The sequence below is a fragment of the Haemaphysalis longicornis genome, unplaced genomic scaffold (assembly GCF_048455015.1).
Source record: "Haemaphysalis longicornis isolate Haplotype H1 unplaced genomic scaffold, Haemaphysalis longicornis Haplotype H1 scaffold_1, whole genome shotgun sequence".
Lineage (NCBI taxonomy): Eukaryota > Metazoa > Arthropoda > Arachnida > Ixodida > Ixodidae > Haemaphysalis > Haemaphysalis longicornis.
The window spans coordinates 161,933,474-161,952,072 of NW_027526203.1; the positions used below are offsets into that span (position 1 = coordinate 161,933,474).

The 18,599-nt window shown below is 45.9% G+C and overlaps 1 protein-coding gene, 1 long non-coding RNA gene and 1 pseudogene across 2 annotated transcripts; 1 reads left to right on the top strand and 2 right to left on the bottom strand.

Annotated features, from left to right (window-relative positions):
• Window positions 1-18,599, bottom strand: part of LOC144155501 (uncharacterized) — a 339,376-nt pseudogene that overhangs the window by 48,701 nt on the left and 272,076 nt on the right.
• LOC144138740 (defensin-like) lies at window positions 191-16,977 on the top strand. Its single transcript, XM_077671158.1, has 4 exons — window positions 191-269; window positions 7,166-7,242; window positions 8,553-8,612; window positions 16,676-16,977. Exons 2-4 carry the CDS (start codon window positions 7,200-7,202, stop codon window positions 16,795-16,797), a joined length of 225 nt encoding a protein of 74 aa, XP_077527284.1. The 5' UTR covers window positions 191-269; window positions 7,166-7,199; the 3' UTR covers window positions 16,798-16,977.
• Window positions 10,432-14,059, bottom strand: LOC144138751 (uncharacterized). The gene is made up of 2 exons (XR_013315960.1): window positions 13,677-14,059; window positions 10,432-10,528 (listed from the first exon to the last, which is right to left on the bottom strand). It is a non-coding gene; the product is annotated as an uncharacterized LOC144138751 (long non-coding RNA).

Sequence of the window (18,599 nt, forward strand, 5' to 3'; positions counted from 1 at the left end):
ATAACACCAGCCAGGTGGCCTCGGGAACAAGCGGCATGAATCAAAGCTGGGTATGCGTTGAGAGGCGTAAATCCGGCCCCGCGTCCTTTTCATCACTGCGCAGAAACAACGATGCAACTTCGAGGGCAATACGAGCTCTACGAACGGCGGAAAAAACTGCGCGTGGTCCGGCACTATTTCCTGGTTGCTTCCGTCAGCACATTCGGTATATAAAAACCTCGCCAGCATGAATGAAACTACACTCGCAGCCTCGGGCGCCAAAGCAAAAGGTAAGCTTCTTTCCACTCCTTTCGCTTGTGTTGCTTAAAAGCTGGTGCACTTTGATTCTTTCCCCACGCCCCCCTTGTGAATGGTGAGCTCAATGAAGCAATTGAGGCCACCGGTATTTGAACACTGTAGATGCTTCGAAAATGAGGTATTCTACAAGCTTTGGTTGGATATGCACCAATGCTTATTTTGTGGCTTCTTTATGCCGAACTCTTGGGTCTTGATGCGTGGCTTTAAATAGTCATCTGCAATTAGAAGAAACTATTGTAACCGATGTTTAAAATATATTGCTTAGACAAGAAGTTTTGAAAACAAAATATTGCTGTTTCTTTGCCTTAATGTTCCCAAAGTTTTGCATTCTGAAGCATTCACAGTATTTTCAGTACATTAGCGGGTTTAAATTACGTATGCGTGGCGAACATTCCGCATGTAACTAGCTTAAGGGACATTTATTAGCCTTGGACAATTTTGGTGTAGCTACGGAAGCAGTTATGCTGAGTATACGAATGATAATCCTGAAGAATAATAGATGGAGAGAAGTAATTATTGCAATAACATTTATTCACTTGACTAAAATTTAGTGACGTCATTATTCGCCTTCTGCAGATCATTGTGCATGTATGGGATACGACATTATACCATGTACTCCCAAGAGCACAAGATTACGGACCACTAAAGCAGCAATTTTCGGATATTTCTCAGCCGCGCGGCAGCCCGGGGTACTATGTGCCGTATTTTTCATTACTTCAGTAACTAATCTTCATATGAAATGCACACTTCAGGTTGTCGGACTGCTACCGGAAGAGAAATAACCTAAAATGCCATATTTCTGGTCCGGAAACTTTTCATGGTGGCTGTGCCTCCGAATTTGCACAACATCGCTAAACATTTCGTACTTCATTGCAGCCCTTGTTATAACAGCAGGAGGTTTCGTAGACATCTGCTCAATACGTCGTAGCGTGGCCTTTCCTAGTAGCTTGTAGTTTAGAACAATGAGAAAGCGTACGGATGTATCCATTCGCCAGTGTTTTGCCAGCTGAAGCGCACGTCCTGTGTGCTTTAAGTATAACCGTCGTTTTACTGAAACACTAGTTTCACAAAGACTTACGGTCACTGGCTTCTTAAAGGGCTGGTGAAGAGCTTTTCAAAAAAAATTGTTGGGGGCATTACTCTATGGTTTACTTGACGCTGAATTCAAAAAACATGTTTATTTTATGTGTAAATACCCCCAAACCATCTTTTTTTCGTCAAAACAAACGACCCCTGCCCGGGGGCACGGCGAGAGCTTTGGCTGCCTTTCGCGATTGGCTGGCTGCAGATGACGTCATTTTCGGAAGTGCCGGCGCTGCGGTGACGGCTCGGCCTGAAGAGCTCGTTCTGTTCCTGTTCAGCTACGGGCCAGAAAGTCCTCTGGGGAATGGAAGAGTCACACAATCTTTCCTTAGAATAGGAGAGCCTGAGGGAAGTGTAAACGTAACAAGTTGGCTCGCGGAGAGCTTTAGAAAGGGGTTCTCCCCCAATGGCTCATGGCCGACTTCTGTTTCTCGGATGCACGGAAGTTGTGCAGATATTGGTTCGCCGCTTTCATTGCCAGCGGTAGTTACACTTCCTAGCACAGTTTTTCAACACACCATCATCCCCTTTCTCGCATGTGTAACTTAGTTTTTATATTCGAACAGGCGGTAACAAGCTATGTGCAGCGGCCCGCGATTCGCGCAAGCAGCAGCTAGCGAGCGGCCGGTCGCCGTGTCGCGCGGAGGTGCTGGCGCCGGGACGCTGCGCGGCCGGTCAGCGGAACGTGGCATTCCTGCACATACGCAGTTTTAGAATAGGGGAACCTAACGTTGGTGGCCCCCAAAATGTACAGGAACCCATACGCAGCACGCTGGCCCGCAACGAACTTTGGAAGAACGCCTCCCCCAACAGCTCTAGCCGGCTTGGGTTGCATGCACGGATTGCCTCGGATGTTGGGAACTTTAGGCTTAGCATTGAGGCAGATATTTGGTCGCTGCTATCTGTACAATTGCGAATGACTATCCTCAACAGTTTTTCACCGCACTGTCATCCCCTTTCTCGCTCTGGCGATTGGTGCTGTGTTCATTCTTGCGCGCAGGTAGCGCCATCCGTCGGTCTCTCGCCGCATCTCGTGCTCGGGCAGGTGCATTTGCTGCCGTCGACGAGCCCCCGCGACCGGTCGGCGCTTCGCATCGCGATTCAAATTCGATCACCTCTTTCAAAATCACCTTGGATGACAATCCCTGGCACAGTTTTTCAAAACACTATCATCCACTCTCTTGCACGTTTACCTTGCTTTTCGCAACTGCCTTGTTTCTGGACAGCAGCGAAGAGCGGTTGCTGCCGCGGCATGCGCGGTTCGAACCGCACCGGGTGCCGTACGGGAATGCACGACCAGCGAGTGTGTGGAGCGCTCCCACACGCAGAAAACGCTTCATGCTTTCCAGCTTAGTTGATTTCTTTTTAAAATATACCTATTTAGCTTAGCTGTCGTCATAGCTAACAATGTTGATAGGGAAAACGAACAAGAAGTTCGGGTAGCCCAGAGCGCGGTGGTCCTACATAATGTTCTAATTCCCTTATAATAATGGATCAGGAACTTGGGGCACCTCCCTATTTGTTTGAACCCGTCGCTTCGCGTATGCAGCACGGAGCACCCGACGACACGGCCGGCCCTGCGACTACTCGTTAAAGGAGCTATGAAGACAAAATACAAGTTGGGTTTATTAGAAAGACTGCTTAGTCCCGATAACAATGATACCAATATCATCGCAATTTTCGAACAAATAACGGAGATATGAAAGAAAACGTGCGAAGCAGTCGCGACCCCCTAGCCTATTTCCCGCAACTTTTCTATGACGTCACGGAACCTTGTTTGTGCGATTGGCGGCCGCCTAACTTACCTGTCGCGACGACACATGACTGGACGTCTGTAATGGGGCCTCTAGTTCCATTTGATCGCATCACTTGAATGCTAACGTGCAGTTAACACACGGAAAATTGTTTTATTATTGCCCGTATGACGTCATTCTTGTCTTGCTCTAACACGTCACTGTATCGCAAAATTTGAAAGTTTTTAAATGGTGCTTGCTTTTGCTCGTTAAAAAACATCTTTTGTGGCTGTAATGGAGCTGAGTGAGATACTTAATCCTAGTTCTTTCAAATTAAACGAAGTTGTATTTTCTCTTCATGGCTCCTTTATGGCAATGTAGTAGCCACGGGCGCTCGGTGACTCGGGTAGGAAATCTCTGGTATTTAGGAGTCGCTTTAGGGAATCTCTAGAAACACAGTGGCATAACGGTTAAAAATCAACGCCGAAGCAACTCTGGACAATAAAGATAAGTAAAGGGCCCGCTTAATTCGGAACTTCGCCCACAAAACGACGACACAGCGAAGCGGCGGCGCACGCCGTTAGCCATCTTCGGAATATGACGCTACTTCCGGTCGCTGCCTCTCGTTTTCTCGCTCTCCTGGCGATGCGGGAGGGAGCCGTGGGCGAGGCGTAGGGTCAGCTTTACCGACGAATACCTATGTCACCAAGCTAAAAATGACGAAAAAAACTTTACAGGCATAAACTAACCAATGTATTAATTTCCAAAAATATATTTTTACCCCATTCTAAGCACTTCAGTAGTTCTTTAAATTACACCTTATTAGATAGCATCGTTGTTCTAACGGCGTATTTGGTCGTTTCCCGCACAAGCAACTTCGGAATGGGCGTATAAATTGGGCTAAATGGCAGTTATCAGAGAATTCCGGCCCGGCTTGAGTGACTGCAAATCCGCTAGTTAATGCTTGGACTGTCGTGTGGGAGCTATTTATGGCGGAAATGATTGCGATGCACGTTTCTGGGTATAACTTACGTAATAGCTTTCTTCGTCCGTTTCTGCACTGCGAAAAGGGCTGTGAAACAGCTGGTTCATTTTGACTGTGAGGATAAGGTTTACTATCTGTAGGGAGAAAAAAATTTCGGAGTAAACATCGCTTTCGCGTAAATTATACATGTGTACCGGCACTGGGAGAATTATTTAGTTTAATTCCGCTTCCCATTGAAAGCCGCCGGACAGAAAGGTTACAGGGTATAATTTAAATCCTATTGGACTGAGACATGCGGGGAAATCTTGTACACACATTCAATGTTTCATTCAACACATTCAACATTCAATGACAGCTCAGCTGACGGCCGCTAACACCCATCGCTTTGGATATAACTACAGTGAACTAGAATGTCTTGATCCAGTGGCGCGAACGGGAGCGCTTTGCAGCGTTCGGCTGAAGCAAAGCGCGTCTACCGCCGCCAGGGGCGCCACTGCGCCTTCTCCGAAAACGGTACCGCGGTTGCACGGGCCGTTCCCATGTCGGCAGTATCGTTGGGCCGTTCCTTGGGGCGCTCGCCAGCTATTGCCGCTGCCGTTTTTTACTGTGGTACAGTAATTAACCCTTACGGAAGAAAGATGCTCACTTTTGTTGTCCCTGTACTTTTCTAGGAACGTTTTGTTGCTTATCAGACCCGTTTGAGCCATCGGGCAACGGCTACAAACAAATCGTCTGCTAGCGGCGCAGACGATACGAGCGGATGTGCGATACGTTGGCGGCGCGCGGTCGGACAGACTCTCCGTCTGTTTATGGCCGAGGCCGGCCTTTCATTTTCTGCGTGTTTTACGTTTCCGTGATGTTCCCTACAGAAGCAAGAGGTATGCAATCGTCAGGAATATAGTTATTGCGAGTGCTGTCGAATAGAGGTAGGCCAGGCCGGGTACGCGATGTCAAAACGAAGGACGGGCACCTATTGCTTTGCTCCGGGTTGTCACAGTGGTTACCCTGCAGGTGCTCCCAAGGCGTCTTTGTTCGCCGCTCCCCTGGACGATGGACTTTGCAAAAAGTGGGAACAAAATTTGGGAAGACTGGACAAACTCTTGACCATATCTTCAGCCGTTGGTGAGCGCCACTTTGAGCCCGAGTGCTTATTGCGGGATTACATCCACGTAATAAACGGCTGTGAAGTGCGACTTGCACGCGGGAAGCTGTCACTGGCTCCAGGTGCTGTACCTACCATCCTGCCTGACTGTGCGTCGAATTCTGTACGGAGCATGCACGCGGAAGCCGCAAAGGAAAAGGCGGGCAACGACAAGAGTTTCAGTTTCGGCAGCCAGCAAGCCACGACAAAGCTGAAGAGCCGAAAAAGATGAGGTGCACCATCCACACCACGAGGCTTCTCTCTCTCCGCAGTGCTCATCAAATGAAGTCGCAAGTTCTGTGGAATGGGATGCTTTCACAATGAGCCATCTTCAAGAAGTCAAGCTTCCTTCAAAGCTCTGGTGCCGGCTAAATTGTGCCGACGATCGAAACGTTCTTTTCGCTACGACATCGATACGAAGAAAAAAAAAAAAAGCTAGACATTTTTCACGAGAAATTTGTGCTCTTCTATCCACATGACGACAAAGTGTCGTCGCAAACATTCTTTTCGTGGTGTGTTATGCGGAAGCGGTGAAATATATTCCCTAGCTGTTGCGAACAGTGTGCTGCAAGAAGCTGACAGCAGTTCGGCCTGCAAAGGGGCCATGACGGCTAGGAGGTTTAGTGATGTATTACACGTGCTAACACCGAAGCTGCGATCTCAAACGACACATTTGGAGACACTGCCTTCAGCACTAAGTGCCTGGGGAAAGTTTCCTCTGAAGGTAATTTGTTCATTGCAAACTTTGCTGCTGAGAAAATCAGCCGGGGGCTACTGGACGCGTGAATACTGGGTATAATTTGATTTGTAGAGTGAGATTCACAAGTAGGTTCATGCCGGGACTTTATTACAGTAAATATAAAAAAGTAAATCCATTCGTGAAGAATTAAACATAGCAGTTGTCCGCCGGCAGCACATCGAACGCGTACGCTCGCATCGATCGTCTGCGCAGGTAGCAGACGACACCAAACAACTCTATTTATAACCGTTTCCCTACAGCTCAAACGGGCAGATTTGCAACAAAACGTTACGGGGATGCCAAACGCAAGTAGCCTTTTTTTTTTTTTTTGTAAAGGTTAATTACTACCCAACATCGAAACAGGGACAGCCTGCCGCGGCGGCGCCTTTCGAAGATGGCGCAGCAGCGCCACCTGGTGTTTTCTACACAGAAGAGCACGCCCCTTCCTCGCCGTTCGCGCCACTAGATCATTCTAGTTCACTATAGATATAACTGACCATCAGTAAAGTAAGCAGGCACGCGATAAACATCCAACTCTTCGTCAGCGAGGGGAACGATAGATATTTGAGGGTGCCGTTACATACCATTCTGCATTAAAGGTGCCATTTTAAGTCCAGTCCATGTGACCTGCTACAACCTACCCACCAGTAAAATCCTGAAAGTACCCCTTGCTTGCATTGTCCAGTGCAAAAAAAAAAAAAGAATCATTGTTGCTATATTTCCGTTTTGCTTAAAAGCAACTTTCATTGCACCGAATGCATATTCAGAGTTTCTCACTCCACGAGGGACATTATAACAAACTGCACTCATCACGCAAGTCTTAACATGCTGACAGGCTTCAGAGAAGACCTTTGATCCCATTATGTCGCGCGGTGCGAAACTAGCGGAACAAAATTACAACCGCGTAACCTCCACACAACAAGGCCGCCAGATCTGCAGGGTGGCAACCACAAAAGCAGTACCTTGCGAGAAATTAAGGAAGGTGAAAGCTGAGAGCGGAAAGCTGGGTCAGCACGCATACAATTATGAATCTGGTATCGATTTCCCGCTGGCGTACTCCACGTTAGATCAGGTCGATTTAGCACTCATTCGGAATGAGCACCCAGTGTCTTTTTTTACCAAAGTGAAGCCAAGTACTCACTTTTTGCCGCTTCTTGACGCACATTTTTAATGCCTCATTGACGCAGCCTACCAGGCCACGCTGACCCTATACAAGCAAACATGAAGGTCCTGGCTGTTGCCCTCATCTTCGTCCTTGTAGCGGGTGAGTCTTCTCGCGTACAATATTTGGTGCCTGTTCGTCTTCTGTGTCAGAGTGAGAGTAGTGAGCTAGGGGCTCGCATTGAATGAAAGTATACCATTCATTAAAGAGGTAGTTTTCATTGCTCTTTTTTGACGATCCTAGAAGTGGTTTCTCTCCACCAGATATGTGGCAAAATTACACTCCGTAAATGCATTACGGCATAACTTATTCACCAAGTCAGCTAAAGGTAGTAGATATTTTAGGCACGTTCCCCAAGGGTTAACATTTGACTTTACGCAATGAAGAATGAAAACAAGTGTAAAAAGCACGCAACAAATAACATTGCCAGCAACGCTTACCTACGCTTTCCGCCTTTAGACCAACTGCTCATTCGGGAACTCCGCTTGCAACACTTAAACGAGCATCATGAACATCTCGATAAAAGGTCAAAGCACTCTTTAGTAAAATCAATGAAAGGATTCCTCTGAAACGCTTTCTTTTCAGCCAACTTAGGACGTTGAGAAGTGCATACAAATGTCGCCTTATTTATCGAGCGGCGTGTAATTCTTCCGAGAATTCGTACAACGTTGTTTCTAACCATTAAAAATTACCGATGGTTTGGTAGCGCCAGCCACACAATATTGGGGAGAGGATGCATGCATTCCCGCTGATAAAGCATAGTTGAACACCCCTTTAGTTTGTAACTCTCTAGTCGCCTCCAGAGAAGGCTTCACAGCACGCACTTGGGAATCAGAGTAAGGGACAAATTTTATTAGAAAGCGCTTACCAATGTCATACTTCCTGTATATACTAGTCGGGGGTTGTATCACTTTGCTAGAATAACCGCAGCAAGTGTGGGGCGTGCACCATCCTAGGCATAACATTTGCCTTTGAGGTCTTCCAACGACAACCGGTTCCTGCAGCTTGGCGTGCAATTGGTTCTGTTTTCCAATGGGTGCTAGTTCACTACGTCAGACTTGATAGTTGGGCGTTTGGTAAAACGCCCTATTTTAGGCTTAACTTTGAACAACCCTTAGGTAGAGCCTTACGACGCGCCGAGTAACGCCATTTTCATTGCACTTAGAAATCCTGATACCGCTTGACGACGATAACCTCAGAGCATGCATGGCGTACTAGGCATAACGTCAGCCATCACATCCTCGCATCGCGCGCTAAATCTGCTGCGAATCAACCTTAGCGCAAGCGATTTGTAAACTGTAAAATAATGGAGGGTTCACAAAGCGGGCTTCACAAATGTTCCGCGAAAGCGGCAGATGTAAGGTAGAAGTGGTTTCGCGCTAAAAACCCTAAATTTCCATATTTTTGTGTAGGACTCTTCTGCACAGCAGCAGCTCAAGATGACGAGAGTGACGTGCCCCACGTCCGAGTCCGTGAGTATTTTGCTTTCTCATCAGATGCGTTGTATACGCAGCCTTGGTTCAACTCCTTCGGTTTTTTTGTGTTGCTCCTGTAGAACTTTTCATTTCCTTATTCACAATAAACATTGAGTAAAATTGAAACTGTCCTGGCACTGATTATGAATACCCTCAGGTAGTAGCCGGTGCCAATACAGCAACCCTTGGCACTGAAAAAGCAACAACAAGCACAGATCAGTTACGTATAAATGTGAATTCGGGACCTTCCTAACCACATCTGGTCTTCATAAAACGTTTACTTCAAATACTACCAGGTTATCCTATATACTGCATGCACCGGAAGGGATGTGGTATACAACCCCCAGGTGGCATCTAACAAGCTGCTGCTAGTGTTTGACAGCAGATCTTTGCCTGCGCCAGGAAAAAAAATTAATTTTGTACTTTTTTTGGGTGTACTATACAGGATGTAAAACAACTTGTACTGAGTTTAAACAGAAGGCTTAGTGAGAAGCTTAGTGAGTGTAGTGAGGAAAGTGTACCTCGCATTTTGGCGCAAGCTAGCAAGTCACGCTTGGCCCTTCAAGGAGATTTTTGTTGAACTGATGGCGTCAGAAACAATACGAACCAAATGACTCGGGAAAGCGTGTAGCCATTTAACGTATTTAAAAAGAAACTGCACGTGTTTAAAAGAATCTAAACGTATTTAAAAGAAACTAAATATGTCTCTACGCGCTTCCCTGTAAGTAAACTTAAAAGAAAGGACCTGTTTGTACTCCGCCCATCAGAACTCTGCATTTTAAAAATGTGATTAAACGAAAGCATGGTGTTGTTGCGCTTCTTCTTATGATTTCCCATGTGCAGTTATTTCACTGGTATTTATTCTATCATTTATAACCCCGATTTTTTTTTTCCACGGGCAGTGGACGCTTCACTTTAAATAGCACATCAAGTTCCTAAAAACAAAAAAAAAACGCTTCGCCTGTTCGGAATCAAAACTGGGTCCTTCGTGTTACGAAGCAGACGTCTACCCTATTGCGCCATTGCGGCAGGGTCGAAACAGTTTAGATTTTGCACTTTTTTTGTGTGCGAAAAATTGTGTCCTGTGGAGTTCCTTGGTACATCGTTTAGTTTCTCGCGCTGTGTTGAAACGAAAGAGTACCAACGCACCCAAACCATTGAACTTTATAATTTATACCCTGTGTGTTTCTCTGAAAACATGCCCACGAAAGTTTACGGAACACTGGCTTGATAAGAAAACTGGCGCTGCGAAAACAGGAGGAAACAGTTCTGTCTCCCTTACAAAAATGGTTATTGAGATTGAATTGAAAGTCAATTGACTTTACTCAGTACATTGTGTTGACAGTCAATTGACTTTGAATAGAAATTTTGTATTGAGTTCTCGTTGAAAATTGGCCACCGCGTTTCAATTGAAACTCAACGCTGAGTTTCAATTGAAAGTCTATTGACTATAGTCAACGTGTCTGTTGATTTTCAATTGACTTTCTGTTGAGTCTCAATACACTTTTCCTGTTGAGTTCCTGTTGTGACGTGTCAATTGAAAGTCTATTGAGAAAAGTCTGTTGAGTTCCAGTTGAGTCTGTGTTGACTCTCTATTCATTCTCCTGTTGAGTTCCTGTTGAGAAATGTCAAATGAAAACCTACTGAGCATATTCAAGACAGCCCGTTTGATTTCCTGTTAGTTTTTTGTCAAGTTATTTCAACAATTGCATAGTAAAGTTCAGTTAACTGTACTAAATATATACTAAGTCTGCTTCAATATTGCAAAAACATTCTAAAAACTGTCGTCAAGGTGTCCAATGAGCAGGCGAAATAGTGAGGTGTTGCATGGCAAAGCTTGCTTTATTGCTCACGAAAGCATCACGGGAGGGCTGGAGCCTCGCAGGGTCCACTTGCCTACTTGACTGTGTAGCCTGCAAAATACAAGAAACAGACTTGTTTGTTTGCACCAGTCAAGTACGAAATGATGATTGCATCCCTTCTCATTAAGCATGCTGGTTTAAGTACCTGGCTATTTTAAAAGTTACCTGGCTTGTATGTTTGGAAAGCAGGGAGATAGCAGTTCAACAAATGTATAAGCTTTCCTCAGATTTTAATGCCGTAAGCCAAGCTAGCCGCATCAATTAATTCTACAATTGGTAGGGAGTGGAATGCCTTTAGTTGAATGCCTTCCGCATGAAGGCGCCTGAAATCTACAGGAACGACTATGTTTCAAGGCGGCAGGGAGCCAAAAAATCACCCGCATGGGTCCGTAATCGTGTCTTCCACACCTTTCAGGCCCAAAAGAAATCCAAATAGGCCTATAAAGACTGGTAGAGCCACTACCTGACAGGAGAAACCCCAAACCTGTGCAAAAGCATACCTGTCAACCTGTGGATTTTGTTTTTTGAAATTTTAATGCTTGAAATCTCGTAGAACAAAATTAGAAAATTGTCAACTTGCATGAACTTGTTTACAAAACAAGCCTTGATTAAAAAAAACTAGGATCAGATGGTACTGTAATCTAAAGTTACTACATCAGGCAATCATCGCAAATGGCTTTACGAATGGATGAGCACATAATACTTTGTGCTCACCGACTAGTGGAAAAAAATACATGAACCGTGATGGAAAAAAAACGTGGCAAAAAGAACGTGACAGGAAAAATACATAACTTGAATTTCGCAGTCTTTTACACTCTTGTAACGCTGAAGTATGGTGTGTGCCTTGCAGTACGTTTACCAAACAAGTAGCACTAAGCAGCAGCTTAAAGGGATCATATGAGACATGGGTATATCCACATTTTTGCCTTCATCATAACAATGCCAGAGGGGTATACCAGTATAACAAGGCCGTCTAATGCCAGTTTACACACAAGGAGAACACGAAATAGTTTTGTTTGGTGAGGGGAAAAACATCAGTTTCTGTAAATGAGAAATAATTTAAAAGCTTGTATCCCTTTGCTTGGCGAGATTTTCTATACACTAGCAGCACTAAAACAATATAGTGATACCATGCCGACCAATCATTTGGGTAATTCCTAGAGGCAGAACATCTGTCAAAACAGATTGACTAAGCCCTCGCGCAATGCCGGTGTAGCATCAGTCAGTGGCACGTCTGATGCCACATTCAGCCAAAATGTTATTCAGTGATTTTGCTATTACTCACACCACATTCAGCCCAACTTATTCAAAACTGCTCTGAGAAAGGCAGTCAGCAGGTTGTGATTAGAAGCAATGGCAAATTTCAATTTACGCTAGCAAGTCGAGCAAGTGCTTAAGTCAAAACTGGTATTCATCAGTTTGAAAGTTTGACGCCTGTGCATGTTCTAGCGCAAGCTGCCTAGCACCTGTGACAAAAATTGGCAAATGAGAAATTCACGGAAAGATACATGGAGAGAATTGGCACTTAGTGGTAAAAGACTAATATATGACAACAGTGTGCAGTCTGTTTCCAACTACTACTAACGCAGCAGGTTTTTTTCTGCATTGGTTTTAAAGCCAAAGTGTCTGCTTGCCTTTAGGGTGCCGAGGTAACACATCAGACTTGTGTAAAGATGTTTTGGGTTTAAACCCTACCTTCTGCGGATACATAGTCTCTATTTTCCAAAAGCAATCAATAAATTTGTTATATTCTTGGGCATTATTTTTTTAGCTGGGATGAAATACGGTTTAGGCCACATTTGTCACTGCTCTGCACTCAGGGAACGCTCTTTCTCCAAGCAATCGTTCAAATTAATACGCAAATATATTGCTGGCTGCCAGCACTTTAGCTTGCAAGTATATTTTACCGCCATGTCTCCTAACTGGTTGAACACACTATCCTGTTTGTGACTGGTAGATCTGCCTCTCAGCCTAGCGCTGTCAGGTGTGCTTGCATGGCACAGTATTCGTGCGTTTGTTATTGATCCGACAGGCACTTGTTCGATTCAACCTCTTTCATTTTCGTTAACTTCGTTCGTCAAACATTTTATTTATCTTCATCATGGTGTTCTTTCTTTTTTTATGACACTTCGTACTAGGTAATTCATGGCTGCTGCTCCGTTCTGTAGCGGCACTGCATCTGGGATTTTATTCATTCGTCAATTGCCTTCAAAGGTTTTGTTAGATCTTTAGCTTAAGATACATACAAATATAGAACACGCGAAAGCAATACAGCAGCGCGGAAGACAATAAAACACTGATTGATGTCAAAATGTTGTGTGCCGGTACAATAGCCTCCCCCTTCAATTTGTTACACTTACGTACAGTATTTTTGCAAGGCTGAAGTGAAATCATACCCTTTAGGTCGATCTGGAGACGGCGGGAATAAAAACACTGTTCATATACCGACAAATAACCAAGTCGTGAGTATCGCCATTCAGGAAGGTCTGCACAACATTTGTCATGATGAAATGTACAGTGTGCGTCAGGCTTGTCTAGGGCAAGCGAGCGCACGGCTCCGGAGCGTGCTGGCGACATCTGCTGATAACTGCTGGGTTAGAGATAGCTTGCCATTGCGCGTGCGCGGATCTCGGACAGGGTCGGGCCGGTCGTCATTTCGCATGGGCCACTGTTATTTGCAGACGCCACCACCCACGAGGGGCACTGGTCTTCCCCAGTGCCAGCCATGAGCGGTGACAGGCCAGATAGACGCGCCGTTTGACGCGTTTATCGCAGGCAGTTACGTAATCGCATAAAGCAACGAGCGCCAATCTTCTGCATCTCAAGCGCACCAAACGGAAAGCACGCAACAAGAATTCACTGCAGGGATTTCGGTCGAACCTGTTGTGCGATTACGTAAGTCCCTGGGGTGATAATGCACCGCGTCAAATAACGCACTGATCTCCGGCGTCACCGCTCACGGCTGGCACGAAGAAAAGAAGCACCCGTTGCGGGTGGTGGTGTCTCCAAATTTTAGAGGCCAAAGCTGAACGACGACCGGCCAGGGCCTGTCCGAGATCCACGCACGCGCAATGGCAAGCTATCTCTAACCCAGCAGCTATCAGCAGATGTCGCCAGCATGCTCCGAAGCCGCGTGCTCGCTTGCCCTTGACAAGCCTGACGCGCACTGCACAGGAGCGCTCGGAAAGAATGAACTTACCTTATAACAACGTCGCTCCCAGCGGGGCTCCCAGCGTGGTGAAATTGGCGGATTCCAAAGCGTGGCTAACAGGGATGGTAACACCTCACTTCGCAAGCTTCTTCACCGTACGATCACAGCGCACAAACACAACACGACACACAAAGGATGTTCACCGGCGGTAGAAGAGCGCATACGATGGCTTTTCCTTCAATAAATTCGATGTATCGCCAGCTGCACTGCAATGTCTGACCTTCGATGCTGGTTGAAAAGATTCGCACACGGCACATAAATCGCCAACAACACGAGGAAAGCTATAAATTTGCACAGAACAGCGAGAACGACCGCACGACCGCACCACGCCGGACCCCGCACATCCGGGATTGCGACCAAGCGACATTGGCTTGGTTTCAAGTCGGTTTGCGATGGCTATGCCACAGCTACGCATTCTTGTGAAAACTGAGCGTGAAAACATTGACACGAGATATCAAAAAAACCTACGGCGGCTTGTGAGTCCTATGTTAATATTTACAATAATCTTTTATAGAATTATTACCAACCCCTCTAGCAGCAGTAATAATATTATATTGCAGATAACCGAACTCCGCCGAGGTCGCAATGTTGGCTGTCAGCGCCACTGGCGGCAGTGGCAACGCGGCGTACTAGACATTCGTGACAGCGCGGTCACTTCAGCTTAGCGTGGGAGGGTGCCAGAGGAACCAAAAGAACTGGTTATCGCCGGGTGTGGAGGTGGATGGCACGTCTTTTGTGTCCGGGCGCCCGCTTCGGCGAACTGCAGCAGGAGAGAGGACGGAAGAATTCTGGAAAGTCCAATCTTTGAAAACAGCTTCAAAGTTCTTGATCTGCTTGCGGGCGCAAGATATTTGCTAGGCGCTTTGTGTTTGAGAAACGTAGTCCGCGGACGTGTTGACATCGTTAGCGAGAGAGCGGTTCGGAGTGTAACAAGCGGCACGCCAGCCCACTAATTTGTTCGGTTTCTCTTTTTTTTTTTTTTGTAGTGGCGTGAAGCAGTGTCAGGCTCGTTCTTTCTTTTTGTGACCCTATGCAGTAAAGATGAGTTGTTAATCAGCGCTTCAGTTTGTCTTTCTTCATTGTTTTCTTCGTTTGTTCGTTCGTTCAGTTCGTGTGAGCGGCGGCGCCTTGGACTGGCGTACGGAGTTCTTTTGCAGTGAAAGAACTGTTTTCACCTGTTTTAATAGAGCGTAGATGCGCGTTTGCTCCTTGTGGAATTCTCTGCATTCCACATTGCTGTTCTACTGTTGTTATCATAGACAGTTCACGGTATCCTCAAGGAAAGTTATGTATGACGGGGAATAGAACTCGCGTCCTTGGGCTCAGACCACGGCGGGGTGCGCGAGTGATAACTGGAGTAATGAAGTTCACGAGTGAACGACGATGAGGCCAAGCCTGCGTTCGCTTGTTTTAAAAGTTCGCTGTGTACAAAAATTTAATTGTTCTTTTTTCGAAGTTTAGGGATTTACACTAAAGTTTTGCTGTTTTTTTTTCTGAGTATTTATAGGCACAATTTCGTCACTGGAATATTCTTGTGCGTTTGGGTTTGTGAGATAAGTATTCATTTCTGCAAAACAGCGCTGTTAGTATCGTGCCTCCACAGAAAAACACTGAATCATCGCACTAGGATGCGATGTCACATATGCCTTTTGTAGATGTAGCAGATTGAATCGCGTTTTAAATGTACCTCCTCCCCACCTACCTTCCCGGAACACAAGGTATCACAGCATTGTATGTGTGAAAAGAGGTAGGGGGAGTGACGACTTTTTTTGTCCCCAGAACTGGGACCCGAGATGTGTAGCCTCCCCCCCCGCCTTTCCGTTTTTTCCCGGCGAGATATGCATGCTTCATGATTCCGCTCCAACTTTCCCGGAAGACTGACTTCGAATATGTCCACTGCCGCTAAAGCGGAAGCTTAGCAGCAGTAGTGGAGATTGCTCACTCATTATGTCAATGCGTGCTAAGGTATAAAGAAGAAAATGCGCTGCTATAGCAAGGAAACGATTCCGCGGGAGTCACGTGCCAGAAGAGATGAGTCACTAGAGTTTTGTCAATGTTTATTTCCATTGTTTTGTGCAAAGCATGTTGCGGCAGTATTTGAGGAAATGCAGTGAAAATTGTCCAATATAATTGATTTCCCCACTTAGCAGGTATAATTATTATTTGGGCGAAGATGCTGCCAGGCGTTGCGCTGCTGAGCACGAGGTCGCGGGTTCGATTCCCGGCCGCGGCGGCCGCTTTTCTGATGGAGGCGAAAAGCAAAAACGCCCGTGTGTGCGAGATTTCGGCGCACGTTAAAGATCCCCAGGTGGTCAAAATTAATCCGGAGCCCTCCACTACGGCGCGCCTCATCGTCTGCGTTGCGTCGGCACGTTAAACCCTACAATCAATCAATCAATCGAAGATGCTGCTGGTAAAGGCTACTGGCCTAAGGAGTTTTATCAGCTTTGAAAATTAAGCTCGAACCATAAAACATGGACAAAAAAGAAGGACACTGGTATATATTTAAACAACGTAGCACCAACTAGCTCGACTCTCAATTTTACTTGATTTTTGTCAGTAGAAACTCTATTGAGTTTCAATTAAACGAAGTCATTTGATATTCTGTTGAGTTTTGTCCATTGAAACCTTGTTGACTTTTTATTGACTGCACTCAATAGAAATGTCAATGTATAATAAAAAAACATAAAAGTAACCTAGTAGTCTTAATTCAGCAGACACAGTGGGCAGCGCTGAAAAAAATAGCCCTTCAAAGTGTATGTTTCAGCCTGATGAGTTTTGTCAATTGGTTCTCCAAAGAGTTTCAATAGACTGGTGTCAATTGCTTTTGTATTGCGTTTTCTCAATACAAATCCTTTTGAGTTTCTACTGACACATCTCAATAGCCAATTGAGTTTGAATTAAGTTTCTGTTGATTCAATTAAAACTCAACAGGAAAAGAATTGAAACTCAAAATCCATTTTTGTAAGGGCTGTCGTCTATTCCAGGACGCGGCTTTGGCTGCCCGCTTAACCAGGGCGCCTGCCACAACCATTGCCGTAGCATTGGGCGGCGCGGAGGATACTGCGCGGGAATCATCAAGCAGACTTGCACGTGCTACAGCGAGTAGAGACAACTTCGCTCTGCGGCCGCCGACGACACGCTTCGCTACCCAAAGGAGAACCAAGTTCCTATACACTGTTCAGCGCAAGTGAACATGGCCAGCAGCTCTGGTCGACACATTCACATGTGGCCATTAGCGTTGTAGCGATTATGTGTGTCGTCATAATAAAAGCTGTAGTATATTAAACCCTCGTGCAGGAGTGTTTGTGGAGGGCTGAAATCAATATCTGACGACGAATCTTGTTATCTAAAAGCAATCTCTGATATCTGGTGACGCCTTAGCACTCATTTGGGAATCGCGTGAATTTTGAAGCCGCAGCATCATCGGGACATTTCTTGCAAACATTTCCTTATCTGTTACAGTGGGGGCAAGTGTAGTAAGTTCTACCACATTACAAACTACCCGTATGCGAAAGATATGCAGTGTCCAATAAACCTCGTATTAATGAGGCGTTCCGATAGGCAAAGACAGGACCAGTTTAGCCTTCGTATGTTTCATTACCTGGTTATTATTCATACACATTACAAGAAGCAATCTAGGCATCAATTTAGTTTCATTAACAACTATATATATATATATATATATATATATATATATATATATATATGGTTACTCCGATGAAGACTGGACCACCAGTCGAAACGTTAGTAAACATGTTTGTTTTTGTTTTTTGAGACTTGCGTCGGACTCTACTTTTTGATATATATATATATATATATATATATATATATATATATATTGTTACGCTAGGATCGTGCAGAACTCAGTGAGAGGAATGCCGGACGCACACACAAGACGAAGTGTATTTACAACATATTCAGCCACTCTAAGCAAATGGCGGTAACTCAAAATGAATGTTCAGAAAGCGGGTTCAGTTAGCTTTCCGCGGCACTGGCTGGCACTAGGCCCGCAAAATAGTTACGCATAGCACGGTTCACAGGTATGTCTTGTTGGAGCGCAGTGGTCGTCGAGGGTGAGGGTCGCAGAACTTGGCCGACCGCTTCACGAGCAGGTCACCAGAGAGCTGGTGTGAGACGCTCCGCAACCCTCCGCGACCAAGCAGACGAGGCCCGGAAGTCGTGGCCAGGACTCGGCAAACCGGCGGTCCCAACAGGAGCATGGGGCCGCTATCGCACCACGAACGTCGGTCTCACAGCAGCAGGAACCCTGGCTCGAGCCGGAACGGGACGACGCGGCATTGCCTTGTGATCACTCGTGCCCGAGAGGCACCCAGACGGTAGCTCGCCTTGGGGACCGATGGCGACGGTCTCGTAACGGACGGCACGTCGACCAGACGTCTGACGGGGGAATGCCCAGTCCAGCCGTGCCCTGCCTCGGTGGCCCTGGGCTTCCCGGTGGTGGTGGTGGTGGTTCCAGTGAAATAGCGCGTACCCACTCAGGGGGATTGGCCAGGAAATGGGCGCCTTACCGAAAGAAATTTGGCAATTTTTGAAGGGAAAGAAAAATTTTTAATTATTAGGATGGATTAGCAGTAGATGAGTAGAGAAATAAAAGTAAGGAGATTAGAGAAATAAAGAAAAAAAAGGTCAAAACGAACACCATTTAATGAAAATTGGAAGTAAGAAACACGAAGAAAGTGGTGCAGACGAAGCAGTGAGCTTGGCGCGCATATTCTTGACAAGAAAATGCAGTTAAGCTAAATGCTGTCTAGCACGGCAGACGGCCTGATTCCAGGGTGAATGAGTGCAACGCACTGCAAAGATCCCCGTGGCAGAATCCCAGTTCCTTCGCCCCGAATGACAAAATAACTGTAGCAGACAGCGGGAGGTTTAGCCGGCTGCATGTAC